General features: G+C 49.5%; 1 protein-coding gene across 5 annotated transcripts in view; it reads left to right on the forward strand.

Annotated features, from left to right (window-relative positions):
* SLC2A9 (solute carrier family 2 member 9) overlaps positions 1 to 16,867 on the forward strand; it is a 224,306-nt gene extending 207,439 nt beyond the window's left edge. For all 5 annotated transcript variants that reach the window (XM_059165331.1, XM_059165332.1, XM_059165333.1 and 2 more), the window contains 2 exons: positions 4,291 to 4,418; positions 16,520 to 16,867. In XM_059165331.1, the coding sequence (XP_059021314.1) occupies positions 4,291 to 4,418; positions 16,520 to 16,705 (314 nt within the window). In that variant the 3' untranslated portion in view covers positions 16,706 to 16,867. The remainder of the gene's footprint in view (positions 1 to 4,290; positions 4,419 to 16,519) is intronic.
* Positions 16,868 to 18,457: the final 1,590 nt, after the last annotated feature.

Here is an 18,457-nt window from a genome sequence, read left to right on the forward strand (position 1 = left end):
TGCAAAACCAAGAGGATAAAGTCATTCAGGAAACAAAAGATATGGAAGAGGGACAAAAATCATCCAACATAAGGATAATAACTTCTCTGGAGTAAAAAGTCCAACAGGCAGAACAGGAGAGGATTTCAAGTCTAAGGTGGGAAATAAATGAAGAGTAGATCTGTACTTGAGAGGGACACACTGTGTTCTAAGAAAGACTGTTACAGGAAACCAACACCGGGCACATCATAGTTACTGAATTGTTAAGTTAATAACTTCAAGCATAAGGAAAGATTTCTTCGGGGCTTTAGGTGGAAAAAGCCAATCCTCTAAAGGATAAATATTAGAGTAGCTCCAGGCTTCTTAATAGCACACTCAGTATCAGTGCCAAGCGCCAAAATACAAGAGGAGATCATCTCGGGATGGAAGGTTTAGGGACAACTTTTGTTTCTTTTCATGCTTTTCTATGTTGCATGCTTTCTTAGTTGTTAAAAATATTAAAAAATATTACTCATGACCATCAGAAAAATATAGTTAACACTACTTTCACTTTGGAAAACAACACAGAAAGAGCCTACCAGAAACCCATTCTGTTTCCATATCAAACCTCATTCTTTCCCACTTTACCATGGATTAAAGAAACAGTGAGAGGCTCTTAGGAAACCTGGCTTACCTGAAGACAGAAGAGAAACAGATGAATTTCAGGATTTGGAGGAGCATTCAGATAAAACCATGAAGACTTCTAAATTTCCTTCCCATATTTTAAAAATTGTAAACATCTTAGTCTTGCTTGCATCACAGTGGAGTCATTAAGACTAATACTGGCATCACCCACCCTTGAGTTTGAGACCCACTGGTGGTATGACTCGAGGAAATTAGTTAACTTCTTAGGCCTCAGTTTTATACATTAAATGGGGAAAATAGTAATCATAACTAGTGCATAGTAGTGGTGATTAAGTGAAATAATGTATGTCAAGTGCCCTTTACAATGTATGCCATGTAGTTACTGTCACCACCATCAGCACCTGCAGTAGCACCATTGTCCTTTCTATAATCATCACCATCTTCATTTCTATCATTATCACTTTGATCATCATCATCACTAACATCATAATCACCGTTATCACCATCACCTTTAACATCATCATCACTGTCATCAAGATCACCATCAACACCATCAGCAGGAGCAGCAGCATCACCATCATCATCATCACCAACACATCACCATCATCATCATTGTCATCATCATCACCATCATCAACTTCATCATGACCACCATAATCATCATTACCACCACCATCATCACTCTTTGCTAAGAGACCTTGGGCATGTCACTCCCCTTCTCTGAGCTTCAGCTAACTCATTATAAAATGGAAATAATGCAGCAGGAGAGTTTTAAATTATTGTCATAGAAGCTAAGACTTATTGAGTGTCTCCCTGTGCCAGACTTACACTGAGTGCCTACACACAGATGTTCACTTAATCCTCACAAACAAATCCTCAAACCCGTGGTAGGTCCCTACTGTCATCACTGCACAGGTGAGAGAGATATGGTAGACCCAGCACTTAAACCTGTTCTTACTAAAACCAGAGGCCAAGCCCTAGTCCCCTGTGCTTCGCCACCTCCTTTAGTTGTGAGGTTCAAGGAAGATCACGGAAATGAAACCAATCAAAGAAATAGACTGTGCAGGATTCTTTAGGTTTCTTGTATTTGCCCTCCAGGGTGATCTGAAGGAAGAATAGAGGAGACCTGATGTAGACATCTTGTGAACTCTGTCTTAATCACTCCTCCTGGATCCTGCAGACCTCTACTGAATGCCTCCTATGTGTATTCTAGGTGCTGTGCTAGAGTAAAGGTCATCACCAACAAACAAGTCGTGGCCCAGCCCTGAAGAAACAAAGAGACATGCGAAGAGGCATGTGTGTCAACATTCTCTGCTCCATTGTAAGCTGATGCACCAGCATCAGAAATGTTAGCAGAGTTATCCACAGGTGCTTCCAGAAAACACCTAAGGGAAGTCAGAGAAAGGAAACACCAGCCTTCAAAACTGTTCAGACTTCACATAAGTGTGAACTGACCCCCAAGGATATGCTACAAGGCTTACAGGGTTGTTAGCTGTAGGAGCACCTGAGTGTGTGATACACATACTTTCAACAAGGCAAAACTATGCTCTTTACAGACCTAAAGGCTGGTACTTAAGACATTTCAATGTGTAGCCATTGTTCTTGCACAGTTTCATAGATACCTTTAAGATATGGAAAGTCTATTTTCTTTGTAGTTAACAGTATATCAAATCTTTTCAAAATCAAATTTTGAGTGCCTAATTCAAGTAAGAAAATATCCATCAAGTATCCACTTTCTGCCAAAGATGCCAGGCCAATGGGGAGGCTGCAGGCCCTGGAGGGCTCATGGTCTAGTGGGGGCTTGATGGGACGGTCCATTATCAGTCATTTTGATGTGTTGGAGTCCAAGGCTTGCTGGCAGAATAGAGGTGTGACAACAGTGAAAGTTCTGGAAAGACAGGCTTGAGCTGTCCTTCCTCTGTGACCTTAGGTTGCATGGTTGAACTTGACGATGAGTGGTATGGTTGTGTGCAGTGCTTACAATGAAAGTTTTGCCTCCATGGGGTGGAGTCTCTGAATTCTGCCCTTTCCTTCCATCCCCACTGCCACCATGCAAGCCCTCTGCATAACCGTGGCCTCCCTTCGTCACTACCCAGCGGCCTCCTGCAGCCCCTCCTCTACCAGCCAGTCCCCTCTCCAAATAGCTGTAGTGTCTACGAAATGCAAGTGGATTACATCAGTCCCTACCTGAAACCCAATGTTGGTTTTCTTCAGTTGATTTTCTTCAATAGTAGAGCTCTCCTTGATCTACAAGACGCTGCCTAATTAGCCCTGCTTGTCTTTCCTGCTTCGTACTTTTCCTCCCACCCCTCCCTCAGCTGTACAGACAGAGTGGCCTCTGCTCTAGACCTGGACCCAATGCCTTTCATTCTCCAGGGTATCTGCCCTCCCATCCCTTTCCCCACAGTTTTCCCCAAATCTTAGCAAGCTGTATCTCCTCCTTCAGGTCACATCTCAGCCATCCCCTGCACCCCCCAGATAGCCTTCCTTAGCCATTACAAACATAGGCTCCCCCCCATTGCTGACTGCATTCCCTCCATGCTTATCACATGTTGTGATTACTCATTCATTCATTCATTCATTCATTTCTTTTTTGATAAACACATCATCCTTTCTCCTCTACCAGATGAGGGAATTCCATGAGAGCAGGAATTGTCCCTGTTGTCCACCAGTGTGGGACCAGCCCCAACACAGTCAATAATCATGGTCAAAATGTTCAGCGTCTCCCTGGAGTTTGATAAAAGCCCACCACCCTTGCTGTGGAATGCCAGCATATAGATCTGATTGGCAGAGTGGGGATTCCATTGGGGAGTGGGGAGGTGAAAATAGGCCCCCAGTGGTCATGCTGAGACCCAGGTCAAGGGTCTGGGCACAGGGCCCAATCCCAGGTCTCACTGAGTTCCAGAAGAGGAGGGTGCAGACCTTGAAGAGTCTAAGCTAGGTGTGGTACCCTGCAGTTAGAAGTGTGTGCAAGCAGTCTGGGTTGCCACAGTGACCGTTAGAGCGCTGGCATCCCTGAGGTGAGGGGTGACAGACATCCTGCAATTGCACAGGACGGTCATCAAAATAAAGAATTGTCCTCCCTTAATGCCAATGACATTTCCACTGAATAACACTCCGCTGCTGGGGTGACGAGTGGGACCTACCACACATCCAGTCATGGGGAGATAAGGAGGACAAACCAATAGCCAGCTGGGCGGGGGCTCCCATCCTATCTAGCAAGGATTAGCGGGGAAACAAAGCGGTGATTTGGAGGTTGGAGCCCCAAGCCTGAGTTCTGGCTCTGCTCCTCAGGAGCTGAGTAACACTGGGGAAGTCCAGCAACCTCTCTGGGCTTCAGTTTTCTTACCCAGGTACAGTAACCCATACCTGCCTGACACGCTGTATCCGTAAATGTCAGTTACCTTGTAAATCAGATTTTTACATTTTGTAGTGGATTACAGCTGGATTCAAAGGGCATTCCAAGAGCCGAGAAGCTGTATCCCCTCTTGTTTGGATGGGCCAGGTCAGGAAAATGGTTTCTATATGTGAGGAGTGATGGGCTGACTCCGGCACCCAGTCCTGAAGCTGTCGGTCACCCAGGTGGGGCCGGCTCACAGAGAGGGTGCGACCCTACCATTGGACGAGATGCTGGTGTCATGCGTCTTTCCATGTGGTTCATTCTGTGCCCTGGCTCTGCCATTGCAGGGGGCATCCCGTTCATCTTGACTGGAGAGTTCTTCCAACAATCCCAGCGGCCGGCCGCCTTCATCATTGCAGGCACTGTCAACTGGCTCTCCAACTTCGCTGTTGGCCTCCTCTTCCCCTTCATCCAGGTACGACTGACAAGGGGTCTGCTGCCCGTGGGATGCCGTCTGATTCGGCAGCCCTCTGCCTGAAGGGTGAGTCACAGAGCAGAGGCTGAGTCCCTCAACTGGAAACTCATACTGTTGTCCTAAGGAAAGCAGAGATATGCCTCGGCTCCAACCCTGAACCCTCTTTCTCCCTCCCGCACCTTCCAGGTGCTGCCCCCAGACACTAAGGGCTGCCTCAGAGGGAGTGGGCTTCCTATCACCAAGGGTCTGCGAGGAAACCTAGATTAGAATCTCAAACCCTCACCTTTGCAATGTGCTTGTCATGGTGTTAGACAAATCCATGTGATAGTTACAGTGCACCCTGTTGTGCATTTTAAGTCCTCACTGTCATCGTAACCAAGCTGATGGGGTCTCTGTTCCAAGGGTGACCACAGTGGACAGGAAAATGTGAACTCAGGAAATGGGTACAAGTTCTCTGTGTGTAGGTCAAGAGTCTATTCATTCACTCATTCATTTATTCAGCACATACTTACCGAATTCCTACTCTGTGCTGGGCACTGTTTCAGGCGGTGGGGATAGCGTGGGAATGAGAATTGTGCTCTATGGTCCTGAAAAGGGAAGCAGCCCAGGAATAGAGCAGTCCCCTTCTCGGGGCCTATTTCAGCCCTCTCCCCCTCAATTAATAGTCTGCCTATTAATTGACTAGCTTCAATCCCAGCATGCCCCAGAGATTCTGCTGCCAGCTTATCTGAGTCCAAGGTCAGTAGCCCCACCCACAGGCCCACGTGGCTACTCCTGCATCATAGAGCAGCTACTCTGTGCCAGGTCTTCAGCACATAAGCCTGGGGCTCCTGCCCGTTCCATTTTACTGCAGGGAGGCTGAGGCTCAGGGAGCAGATGCCATCAGCCCAAGGTCCTGCGGTAACCTAGTCTTTCTGCCCCATGACCTCTTACTGTTAGACATTCTCTGCCTGCCTTTCATTACTCTCAGACTCATCACATGACTTTTACAGCATCTTTGACCGCATCTTAGCTACAAGCATCCTGCTTCTGAATGTACATGCCACAGGGGACTCCTTGGGCCCCACGTCCATTTCCTCCCAACCTTGGGCATCTTCAGCCAGCACGGCCAGAACATAACAAGTAACCTTTTCAGTGGACTCCTAACCCCAAATGGCTTCTTCCTAATTCATTCAAAGCCAGCAGAGTCGTCAGGGGTCAATAACATATCCATTGCTATGGGGGAAATTAACTTCAAACCACTTCTCTGTCAACACAGATCTGCCTACCACTCTTACCATTTAAGTGGAGAAATTCTAGACCCCTCCACCTGGCTCACCACTAAGCTGTTTCTATGTCTGGGAAATAGGCCACAGTCTCCTGAGAAATTTGGGGCAGGGGTCGGGCGGTACATAAAAGACCTCACTGTTCCCCCACACAAAACACTCCACCTGACTCTCCTGCCACAGTTTGGGAACAGACAGCTCCGACGTGCCACCTTAACACTGACATTTGCTGAGTGCTTGCTGTATGCCGGGCTCACTGAACCCCAGTCCACACTGGGAGGTCAGGCCTTCATGTCTCCCTGGTTCAAACCAGCAGCCTGGAGCTCAAACAGCAGCAGCCAGTCCCCAATGTCACCCCCATGAAGAGTGACAGAGAGGGCAATTGTCTCATCCTTGCCTGTAAGACAAGGGGAGGAAGGAGCCCTTGGTTATGCAGCAGGTGATTCTGTCCAACACGCCCATTGGAACTGGGTTTGAGGAGTTAATTTATGTTTAGGCATACACATGAACAAGGCACTTGCGTGTGTTCACACATAGGCACACGTGTGCTCACACACACACCAACACAGGCCTGCATCTCAAGGAAGTCTCCAACAGATTGGACCCGTCTGACCTTTCTTTCACATTGTTCGCTTGGGAAATCACAGCCCATCCGCGGCTTCTCCCCAACAGAAACGTCGTGCTGCCTCTCCCTTGACATGCTCCCCCGGACTCTGTTGGGGGCTGAGCTGGGCTTATTCCAAGTTCTAGGGAGCTGTGCCAGCCCCACCTGCTCAGCCGGATTACTTGGCAGGGAAATGGCATGGGAGAGGACAGCGACCATGACAGGCCGTTCAGCATGCAGTCACGTCATCACATGAAAGGTCTTATTATGCCCAGTTGCCAGTCAAGACAGGTTGGATTTGCTGCAGAAAGAAATAGCCCCAGGTCTCAGTGGCTTTAACTCACCCAGGACGATGTCTTACTCATGCTCGGTGTTCATTGTGGGAGGACTAGAGATTCTAGAAGGCCCCAGAGCTTCCCGACTCAGTCCCGGCAGGTGGAAGGAGTGTGGCAAGTCTCACACTGTCCATTAAGGCCGTCACCTGGCACCAACATAGACTACCACCATGAGAGTCCCCTGAGTGACACCACCACTCCCTACCACAGGGAAAATTCAGGTAGCTTTCTGTCCAGAGGGAAAGAGCCAGAAATCTTAAGCCCTTCCATAATAATGGCCATCACCCAGAACTCTTTGAGTAGGAAAGCCAGGCTCAGCAGGACACTTGCCCAAGGTCTCAGACAGTGAAAGGAAGAACATGGTCACACCCATGGATGTCACCCCCTGTGCCCTTCCTTGACCCCAAGGGCTTTTGTGTGTATCAAACTCCTTTCCATGATAACCCAGTTTCTCACAGCCTTGACTACAATTTCAGGGAATCATGTTCATTTCAACTGGCTCACTTCCAGCGGAATGTCCAGGAGCCCGAGAGGCTTCCAGGGCCACAGCTCCTCCCAGGACACCCTTTTGTGATGTGTTGGAGTGTCTGGGGACAAAGCAAGACCAGAACTCTCAGTGGTTTAGCAGGTCCCTCCTGCAGGAGCCCTGAAGGAGCCCCTGAGAATGCCAACACTGTCATTATGAATAAAAATGCATCCGTTCACGCCATGGGGATGATCTCATGCCAGATTGCACAGAGAAAGTCAGCCCGAGGGCTGCTCGGAGCCTGGCCTGGAGCAGGGGAATAAGGCCAGGACCCAGGTGAAGGGCTCAGGGCTGAGAGGGACGCCACCTGCTCATAAAGCCGAGGGCCCCCATGCACACAGGACACAAATCTGCACGCCTGTCCTAGGACATCCAGACCAGCTGTCTCCTCCCAGACACAACAAGGGCACAGGAGTCACAGGAGAGCTGTGGCCCCCCTCCTTACAGGCTTAGGTCTGGGGACTTGGGGCAAGGCTGGGCGAAGTGCAGGGGAGCTGCAAGGAAAGACAAGTGGTTGGGGAAGATCTGGAAGGCAGGTCTCCGATCCATTCCCTGAGAGGTATTGGGCTCAGATGTGGTCACTGACTGCCTTTGGCATTTTGGGGCTAGAGCTGGAGAGGTGTGTGACTTCCACATCAGAAGAGACTGCCTGACCTTGGCCTTGACCTTGCCTGGTAATGCCTGCAGCCACACAAGGCACATGGGCAAGTGGTAAGGGGAGCCAAGGGTGGATGGATGGGTAGATTGGTGGATAGACAGATAGACAAACAGATTGATGGATAGCTAGAGGTTGAAGGGAGGAGATAGGACAGATTGATTTGAAGACATTCATCAGACACTTACACAGGAGTCTGCCAGAGGTAGAAGGGGGGCATTGCAGGGCAGGAGGACTGAGAGCAGCACTGAAGATAAGAAGGGGCAAAACGGAGAAACACAGACAAGACAGAAGCTTTGCTCCATCCAGCAGTGACAGGAGATCAGGAGGTACGGAGCCTGTGAACTCAGCCCTTGCCCCTGGTGGAGCTGCTCCCACCTGCCCCAGGCAGGGGAGGGCTGGGGGAGGCTGAGGACCCACTGCCCCCCTTGGACCACTACCATAAGGCGTCAAATTAATGACATTATTCTGATGGTATCAGTTCACGGGGCATCTTTCTGATTTTTGTGCCAAGCCCCAGACCTGATGTTTTTCATCCATTTTCTCAGGAGTCCTGACAGCTGTTGTCAGGTTCATTCACTCAGCTGGTGTTTGAGGATGGCCTAGTGGGTCCCTCTAAGGGGGCAGAACACAAGGGCCAGCTCTCTGTAGGGCACTGTCACTGACAATCCTTCTCATCTTCTCCTTCCTCTCCTTCTTCTCCTTTTCCTTCTGTTTATTCCTTCTCCTCCCCCTCGCCCTCTTCTCTCCCTCCTCCTCCTCCTTCCTTTTTCCCTATCAAGTCATGAGGGCATGCCAATTATAAATGATCAGCCTCACCGTACAGACTCTAAAGGGGTGAAGCCAAGCACGTTAGTGGCTTAATGACACTTTCCTTCTTTTCTTCTAAATACATGTACTGTTTCGTATTTATAAAAATCGGAACCAGGTTTTTTTTTTGTTTTGTTTTGTGCTTTTGCTTTCCTCACCCGGCACGAAATCATGAGCATTCCTGGACACCTGTGGGTGTTTTCAAGGCACTTTTCCCTCTGGAACCAGAGCTCCTGCCAGCTGGGGCGTCTCCAGCATCTCCAGGTTGGGGATCATTCAGGAAGCGTGGAAGTTTTGAGCACTGACTCAAGCCAAGGAGCCTTGCTGGTCACACCGAGGCCGACACTGGCCAGGGGGCCACAGTGAGATTTGGTGAAATGTCGGTCTCCTGGCCCAGGACAGGGAAGGCGGCAAGGGTTCGTTTCCTTTCTGGCTGTGGGCTGGCCAGGGCAGAGGCCTGGCTCTGGGAGCTGCTGTTGGCTGTGACAACTTCACTTAGAGAAAGGCAGGGTGTGCACCTTCTTGTTCCCATACCCCCCCTTCCAACCTGGACTGTCCCATGGGAGCAGCTCCTGCCGCTGCGGCCTCCACAGCTGACCTGCTCCATTCACAGCCCTTCCAGTAGTCCTCTCAGCCATGGCCAAGAGCCTGCCTTAGTCTGCTCACGCCGTCACAACCACATACACCAGACTGGGGCTTAACCAACAGAAATGTGTTTTCCCACAGTTCTAGAAGCCAGAAGTTGGAGATAAAGGTCTTGGCAAAGTTGATTTCTTCCAGGACCTCTCTTCTAGGTGTCGTAAAGACCACCATCCTTCCCCCTGTCTTCACACAGTCGTCCCTTGTGTGTCTGTGTCCCAATCTCCCCTTCTTTTAAGGACACATGTCAGATTGGGTCAGAGCCCATCACAGGACTTCATTTTACTTTAATCCCCTCTTTAAAGACCCTCCTTCCACATAAGCCACATTCAGAGGTGCTGGGGTTTAGGACTCCAACATGTGAATCCTCGTGGTGGATACAATTTGGCTCACAACAGCCACCAAGTGAAGTTTTTCAAGCATCTTGATCTTTTCGTTTGTTTCCGAAATGTGTCAGTGGCAAGTGTCCCCAAGCAAGGACCTGTAAGGGGCCCAGTCTATTCCCACAGAAAACAAATATCAGAGCCAGCATGGCTGCAGACAGGTGACATGGCCCAGAACTTGACTGTGTCATACGCATCAGCAGGGGGCCCTGGGCTAGGTCCTTGCCCACTCTGAGCCTCAGTTTCCCCATCTAGAAAATGGAAAATCCTTCACTCTTCTCTCAGCCATGGAGAACAGAGCCTGCTGAGGACACGAACAACCCATAAGCCTGCTTGCCCGGGCGGGGCTCACCGGCTGTCCAGACCACCCCCTACACAAGGAGAACTCGAGAGTCGCAGGAGGGTTCTGCTGTCTGGGGACTCCCCACCTGGGGCAGTACCAGTAACCCAGAAACCATTTCCTGTACAGAATAGCTTGGTGTCTGGTGGCTGCTGCTGTGGCTGTTTGTTGTCCTTAGTCCCCGTATGTGCCAGGCACTACCTTAGACATAAATGAGACACAGGCGAAAATGCACAGACTTTGAGGTCACACAGTCTGACCTTGAATCCTGATCATGCCTCTCAGCAGGGAGGTGAAGTGCATGCTGGTCAAATTTATCCAACTGCGATTGCTCTCTGAGCTGTAATTTTCATGTCTATGTAACAAGAGAATGGCCCCAATTTTGCAGTGGTGCTCCTGAAAAAATTAGAGGTAGAAGTCAAGTCTTGAGCAGTGTCTGCCCATGGACACTCAGGATCAACTACTCTCATGGTCATTACTAGTACTGTAAAGGCTGCTTCCTGCTGTGTGGTCTAGGGACACTTGGGAAGAGGAGACAGGACAGGAAGATCAATTCATGGTGAGTCCTGGAAGCTTTCACCACCCCTAACTCACTGAGCCATCCAGGACAAGTTGCCTCTCAAAGCTTGCCTTCTCCTTCCTCCTTACCCTTCTCTCCCACACCCTGCCCCTTCCTACAGAAGGTTCTAGATATGCATGGATGGGGCAGGTCACCTTGACCCCTGGGGGGAATCAATATCACTGTTTCTATGTCCTTAGCCTCAGGCTGCCTCTTCCTTGGGCCTTTGCTCTGGTGGCAGCAATGGTTGTACCAGCCTGCAGACAACTTGGCCTCTGCCATGAGCACCAGTATTTTCTGGTTCAGACAAAATGGCAAACATATGCCTGCTTGATTATACTGGAGTTATAACATTGCGTTTGAGTTCAGTAAAATCCAGAAGTGAGAAAATGATTCTTTTCAACTCGAAATTTATTGGGTCCTATCCCACATGCCTATGCAACGTGAGGAGGAAGCCAGTGCAGACCCAGGATCATGGGACCTGAAACCACATAAAAATGCCCCTCCCTTCTCCAGAGGATCTAGCTGCCATCCTGGGTCTAGAGGGAGGAAGGGAGCATCTTTCACTAGCTCCGTCTCCACTAGCACCAGCACCGAGGCACAATCTTGCCCTAACATTTCAGAGAGAACAGACATGCCCCTCAGAGGAACTGGTTTGTTTTGTGTTTCTTGGAAGGAGGCAGGCAAAGTGGGGCATCACTGGGATGACCACTACAGGGACCTTTCAGGTTGAGGTTGAGGGAGTCAGTGGCAGTGGGGGCAGCAGGGAACAGGAAGATGCTGGCAGAGGCCCTGAGCCAGCCCCGAGCAGGCAGCTGAGGGGCGTAGGGGATTGCAGTGAGTGTAAGGGAGGCCCACCCCAGCACTGAGGGCATGAGAGGGATTTGGGGTTTTGCCAAAGGACTCTGGGAATCCACTGCATGGTTTTAAGACATCCATTTTGTGACTTTAAAAGAACTCTCAGGATGCCTGGTGGCCACTAGATTCGAGACAGGAGACAGGAAGAAAGGAGGAGAAGGTGACAGACAGCGGAACGATGGTTGACAGTGTGTGTGTTGGGGGTGGCAGGGTGGCAGATGGGAGAAAGGAGGCACTGACTAGAAATGGCACAGGAAACTTTCTAGAGTGGTGGCAATGTTTTAAGTCTTGACAGAGGACTTAGTTACACAGGGGACTCGTTGAATGCTACACTTAAGATCTGTGCAAGTTACTGTATATAAATCAATCTGGATAAAAATGTGTATATTTGTTAAAAAAGAAGAAGAAGAAGAAAGGTAAAAGCCATTTCAGGATAAAGGCATCAGGATGCAGAAGCAAAGACAGGCAGAGAGGGAGGAAGCAGCCAGAGGTGATTCAGGGAAGACAGCAGTGCTTGTCTGAGAACCGGTAGAAAAGAACAGGCCTGCCGGGGAGGAGGGCAGCCCACTGGAGGCTTCCGCAGGGCATGCAGGGCTGAAATCCCATCATGCAGCCACGGGGCTGTGTCTACCTCACAGGTACCCAGGCAACTCCAACAAGATCATACGTGTACACACGGCAGAGACAGAAGACATCCCCAAGACCCCTGTTTCCCCCGGCTTCCCCCAGAGACATCCTAGCATTCCAGGTCGACTCTGCTCCCACAGTGGAACAGCCTTGCCTTTGTAAGGTCTCTGCAGAGCTGGAGGGACAAGTGTGAGACACTCGACTTCCCATCAGTTCTTGGGTGGCAGCCCTTGCACTGACACAGCCCAGAGCTTGGGGACAATCCCCAGTGAGCCAGCGTTCTGTGGGTCAGGGGGAAAAACCAAGCAGAAGGATTCTATTTTTGGCAAGTCGTGAACTTCTAACTGGAACCACCTCTTGTGCCCTCGATCTTCTCCATGGCAGGGCTTTCATTTCATTCATTTACCCCCTCATTCAACGTATTCTTATTAAGACCGAGCTTTCAGTGATGCGGGCACTGTCTTGAGCTGGGGGTAAAATGGAGAGCAGGTGGCATGGACCCCGCCATCATGGGACTCACGGCCCAGGGCCTATGGACGCCAGATGGTCCATGGATGAGTTTCAATAAGACCATGACATGACCCCACTCCAGAAATGGCATTGAAAATGTCAAGTGGATGAGAGTTTTTTTCCCCCCTTTTGATAGAGAAGGGGTTGCGTAGCTTTTTATCAGGGTCTCAGAGAAGCAAGTGGAATGTCACCCGCCCTCACCTGCATGCCTTCCTCCCATCTACTCAAGTCCCCAAACAGCTACAACCTCTACACCTCTCATCCTTCAAGACTCAGCTCACAGGTGACTATTGAAATGTGGCTGAACACACCAGGTGCCTGACCCACCCACCGAGAATCCTAGATAATACTCTAAAAGGTGTAACCTGCTATAAAACAAGACGGGGTCCCAAGGTTATAGTTGTAAGAGGACATCTCTTAGCATATGGAACAAACAGCAGAAGACAGGCTGGCCCAGAGTGCATCCAGGACGGGGCTGCTGAGACAGTGGAATGGGTCCTCGGACACAGTGGACAGGATGCTGGCTGGGGGTCCTCACCAGGGAATGGCCAGAGAAATGACAGAAGGAAAATTCCCAAACCTGTTGAAACACCAGTCCTCAGCATGAACAGTCCGCCTCATGCTAAGCGGATTTGGTATAAAGGATCCCTTTCTAAACACAGGGATGTGCAATTGAAGAACACTGAGTTAAAAAAGAATATCCTAAAACTTCCGCTGGGAAAACTCAGATAACCTGAAAAGAAGTGATCATCAGATGACATCCCTCTGCTCCTGAGGGAGACTCTACCTGTAGGGTAAGAGATCCTGTCTTCAAAGTCTGGAGAGGAAACTATTTTGAAATTAGAAGTCCGTACCTTTCACATGCGAGAGAGGGGAAGGGCATTTTCAGACATGAGAGGCCCAGAAAGCTTACCACGTGCCTTGGCCACCTATGGCCTAGAAAACTGGAGATACTTGGTGTCCCGCAGCTCCAAAACCTGTTCGCAAAATTGGTAAGAACAGAGTTTGAACTTGCAGGCTACGGGCTGCAATGCTAACCAATGGGAGGCCTCAGGCAAGCTGCTTAATCCCCTGAGAGCACAGGACTTAGTTCAATGTCTGGCCCAGAAGCCTCAGCAGACAAGGCTTGGTACCAATACCATTATTCACATCAGTAGTGTTCCAGCTGCAGGCAGAGACTGACTCACATCCATAGCAGGAACGAAGGGTCCTGTTTATATATCTGTTGCAAAGTCTAACCATTTAAAATATCCTTTCTTCTTGACCTAGCCATTCCCAGTAGCAAGTAAAGTATTTGAATTTGCACAAGTTTCAATTCAATGTAAGATTTTTTTTTAATTTATTTGACAGAGACACAGTGAGAGAGGGAGCACAAGCGGAGGGGGCGGGGGGGGGGTGGGAGAGGGAGAAGCAGGCCCCTGCCAAGCAGGGATCCTGATGCAGAGCTCCATCCCAAGACCCTGGGATCATGACCTGAGCCAAAGGCAGACACTTAATGACGGAGCCACCCAGGTGCCCCTTCAATGTCCTTTATTTCAAAGCGGAGACATAAATGTTGTAATTATTCATAGTCATAAATGATAGGAAGTCGGAGCTAGGGGTAGTCTAGTCTGCCAGGCTGCCGTCCCAAAGTACCACAGACAGGGGACTTAGATAACAGAAATCAATTTCTCACAATCTTGGAGCCCAGAAGTGCAAGGTCAAGATGCCAGCAGATTTGGTTTTGTTACAGAACTTGGGATTTTTTAACTCTTGTGTGTAGAAGTAGACATGAGGCCAAGGATGGTGCAGGAAGTGTTTATTGCTAGCTCACTCCCAGGCCTGAGGAAGACAGCCTTAGGAAAAGGCATACGGGGCTGCTCCCTGAACAATGGTCAGGGGAAGAATTTGAGGGGCTGAGGTGGAGAAGGGAGTACCGTCCTAGCACTTGGAGTTAGGAAACAGGACGCTGGATGTGGGGATGCGGTTGCCTGAACCCCTATGCCTTATTTGCATGTTAAATTTCCTCCCCAGGCATGATTTTTAGCATTATAATGAGGGGAAAGTCTGTGGGAGGCAGGAGGTCCGCTGCAGCTCAGACTGGTCTGGTCTGGTCCTTGCAGGAGCAAGTCAGGGGTAAGTGAGCCCTGGAGCTTATTTCAGGCTTCCGGCTTCCGGCTTCCTGATGACCTGCAGCACCTGCCAGGCGGGCTAGAGAAATGGGTTATCTGAGGGGACCGAGGTGTCCTGCAAGTTCTGTTCTGCAGAGGAACTGCCGCAGAAAAGAGAACTGCAAAGAGCAGACAGATATTTAAAGAGCTTTCTTTTTGCAACAGACTGAACCTGTAAGGAGATTAGGGCCCAAGGGCAATTTCAGCCTAAGATCTGCTTTTCTAGGAAGATGCCTAAGAACCTCTCTCTCTGGCTCAGTTTCTGATGAGGGCTCTCTTCCTGGCCGGCAGGCGGCCACCTTCTCACCATGGCTTCCTGCGGCTTCTCCTTGGTGTGCACAGGGAAGGAAAGAGCAATCTTTCTCTCCCTTTTCTTAAAAGGCCACCCATCCTATGGGATTTGGACCCCACCCTTATCACCTCATTTTACCTTAATTATCCCCCAAAAGCCTTATCTCCAAATACAGTCGCACTGGGGGTTAGGGGTTCAACATGTGAATTTGGGAGGCTCATAAGTCAGTCCATAGCAACAGGGAAACTTTTAAGACAGAATGACTCGTCAGATTCAAAATCTGATTGACAGAGGGATTAATTTGTTCACTCCATCAATATGCACTGAGCACCTGCTATTGTCCACACGCTGACATGGGCCCTGGGCCATAGGGATGAGCAAAACCAGATATCACCCTGCTGCCTCATGGGGCAGCCAGTCTTTCATCAAGCAGCCACACACATAACTCTGCCATTATCATTGACATGAAGGGAAGGAGGGTGGAACCAGGAGAGATGATGATTCAGGCACCTGACCTGGGGCAGGGCCAGCTCCTGGAGGAGAGAGACAGGAGCTAAGCAGGTGGAAAATCACAGGAAAAGGGGCCAGCAAGTCAGCAGAAACATGGTGGGAGGTGGGAGTGATGAGGCCCAAGTGGAGGAAGCACAGAGGAGAGGAGTCCTCACCAACTCCCCAGGACAAGCTGAGGAAGTAAGCTTTCATCCCAAGAGCCATGGGAAGCGAGTGAGAAGTTCTAAGCTGGGGGCTGGCATGATCTAGATATGTTTTTGCAAGACTCCTCGGGCTGCCTTACAGAGAGCAGACGGGGAAGAGGCCACATGGATGGGGGATACGGGTGAAGAAGGTGAGAGGCAATGATTGCTTCGTGAGGCAGGGTTCGACAAACACCTACCCACCGCCTGATCTATCTTTCTGTAAATAAAATTCTACTGGTATGTAGCCATGCACATCCATTTATAGATCATCGTCTGTGGTTGCCTTCCCACAAGGTCAGAGCCTGGTGGGCCCGTATGGCCCTAGCCGACCGCTGGGCTGGACTTCCGGAGTGGGCGCGCGAGGGGAGGCAATACTGGGGAGCTGTCTGAGGAAGGAAGCCTGCTGGGACTTAGTGCGTGGGTCCCACATGAGAGCTGAGGGGACAGGAGGTGTCACAGATGACTTTCAGGCTTCAGCCGGCAGGGTCCAGCCCCAGACACCCCCATTTAACATATGTAAATATGATCTTAAAATAACGTTGAGCAAGTATGACATTTTGCTTTCATGATGACACTTTTTTTTAAATAGGCCTAGTTTTCAAAAAAGAAAACAAAAGACTGCCATCTCCTTGTGGGTGTCAGGGTTGGAAGCTGACGTAGTCATGGCTCACGGGAGAACATCTACAGATGCTAAGCCCAGCACCACTGGCCGTTAGAGCGCACAATACACGCACAGTGTGTCATCCAGGAATACTGATAGAAGAATGGGGAGCTATGAAAACCAGTGCAGAGATGGTTTCACAGCCAGTTTGGGGGTTGTCTACTTGATGTTCTTTGTCTCTCTTTTCCACAGAAAAGTCTAGACACCTACTGTTTCCTGGTCTTCGCTGCAATCTGCCTCGCAGGAGCTGTCTATTTCTATTTTGTCCTGCCTGAGACAAAAAACAGAACCCATGCGGAAATCAGCCAGGCATTTGCCAAAAGGAACAAGACACACCCACCGGACAACACTGACCCGGGTACACCTGAACCAAGGTGACCAGAAGGCCTGAGCCAGACCCCACCTCCACTCGGGACAATTATGCCAAAAACGGGGTTGTCTAAATGGATGATCTTGCCATTCCAGGAGATCAAAGATTTCCCTACATGGTTACTAGTATTAAGTATTTAAGAATAAACCTTTGCTAATCTAACGTCACAACCATTTGGGTTTTATTCGTAGCTGAATCTCCAAACTCTTCTGGAAGGTGGAAGGATTGTCAGCTTATGTTTCAGTAGATCCACCCTTCTGTTTGGCTCGATGGCCTGTCTCCTTCATGACTTAGCCCATGGTTTCAAAATGAAATTAGGGAAATAGCACTTGACAACTTTCTCACAGGAAAACAATCTAGTCTGACAAGGAGACACAAGAACAGGAAACCACAGACTGAGGTGCTGGTTCCAGCTCTGCTGTAAGAAGACTCAAGCTGCCCTCAGCCTGGGTCCTGAGACCTCAAGGGACCCTGGGCTTTGGTCCTAGATGAACATTTTTGGAATTCAGTGGAAAGACTCTTTGTACCTTCTAATAAATACCCATTACCAACCTGTGGCTCAGCCTTGTGGACCTCAGGCTCAAGAAGCTGATACCAACCCACCATCCTCCAGGTTCTGCCCCTCGCAGGCTGTGTTTTACAGGGCTAAAGACTTCCATGCCTGAAACTGTCTTCACCTCAGAGCATTAGATGTGTCTCAGAAGGCATAAAGAGGATCAGGATGTGGAAGAAGTAACTTTCCAGTGGCTGGGGCAGGGACTGCAAAGGGAGTTCTGTTTAACTGAAAAATAAACAATATTAAGAACGACTCAGGGGGCGCCTGGGTGGCTCAGTGGGTTAAAGCTTCTGCCTTCAGCTCGGGTCATGATCTCAGGGTCTTGGGATCGAGCCCCACATCAGGCTCTCTGCTCAGCGGGGAATCTGCTTCCTCCTCTCTCTCTGCCTGCCTCTCTGCCTACTTGTCATCTCTGTCTGTCAAATAAATAAATAAAATCTTTAAAAAAAAAAAAAAAAAGAACGACTCAGAAGCTGAGTCTAGTCTTTGTGGAAAGACAGGGCAGAAGACCCATGTCATAGCTCAACCAGTAAAGCTGAGGGCAGATTCTCCCTTCCTCGGCCTCTTTGTTTTCTATTCTAGCCCTTGACAGATTGGCGGAGGTCCACCCATATCAGGGAGAGCGATCTGCTTTCCTCAGTCCACCAACTCAAACGCCGATCTTGTCTGGAAGTACCCTCACAGACATGCCCAAAATAATGCTTAACCAAGTATCTGAGCACCCTGTGACCCAGTCAAGCTGACACAGCAAATTAACCATCACAGAAGGTGAGTTTGCCATTACAAAGAGCGCTCAAGCAAATATGGGGTGATGGCTTGTCTTGACTGTGGTTAAGGAAATCTGATCATCACTTGTGGAAGGAGTTGCTAGGAGTAGATGTGCTTGAGGACTCTTGCAGCCTTTCTGTGCTTGGGCTGTTTGGGTTTGAACAACATCTAGCCTGCCGTGGTAATGCGTACCTGTGTGGTTTGGGTGATTCCCTGTGCTTGCCTCATGGAAGTGCATGTGATTAGCATGTGTGTGTTTGAATTTTTCTCACAGTAGGTGTGGGCCAGAGAAAAATGTCTCTGGTCATAGCAACACCCTTGAAAACCCTTCAACCCCAGTCCCTCAGGCTTTTCTGACCATTCTTGACAAGGACAGCCTTAGCTAAAATCTGAATTCTGAGTTTCCTTTCCCATTGAATATTCTTTCATCACTGGG

Source organism: Mustela lutreola, chromosome 1, assembly GCF_030435805.1.
Source record: "Mustela lutreola isolate mMusLut2 chromosome 1, mMusLut2.pri, whole genome shotgun sequence".
Taxonomy (NCBI): domain Eukaryota; kingdom Metazoa; phylum Chordata; class Mammalia; order Carnivora; family Mustelidae; genus Mustela; species Mustela lutreola.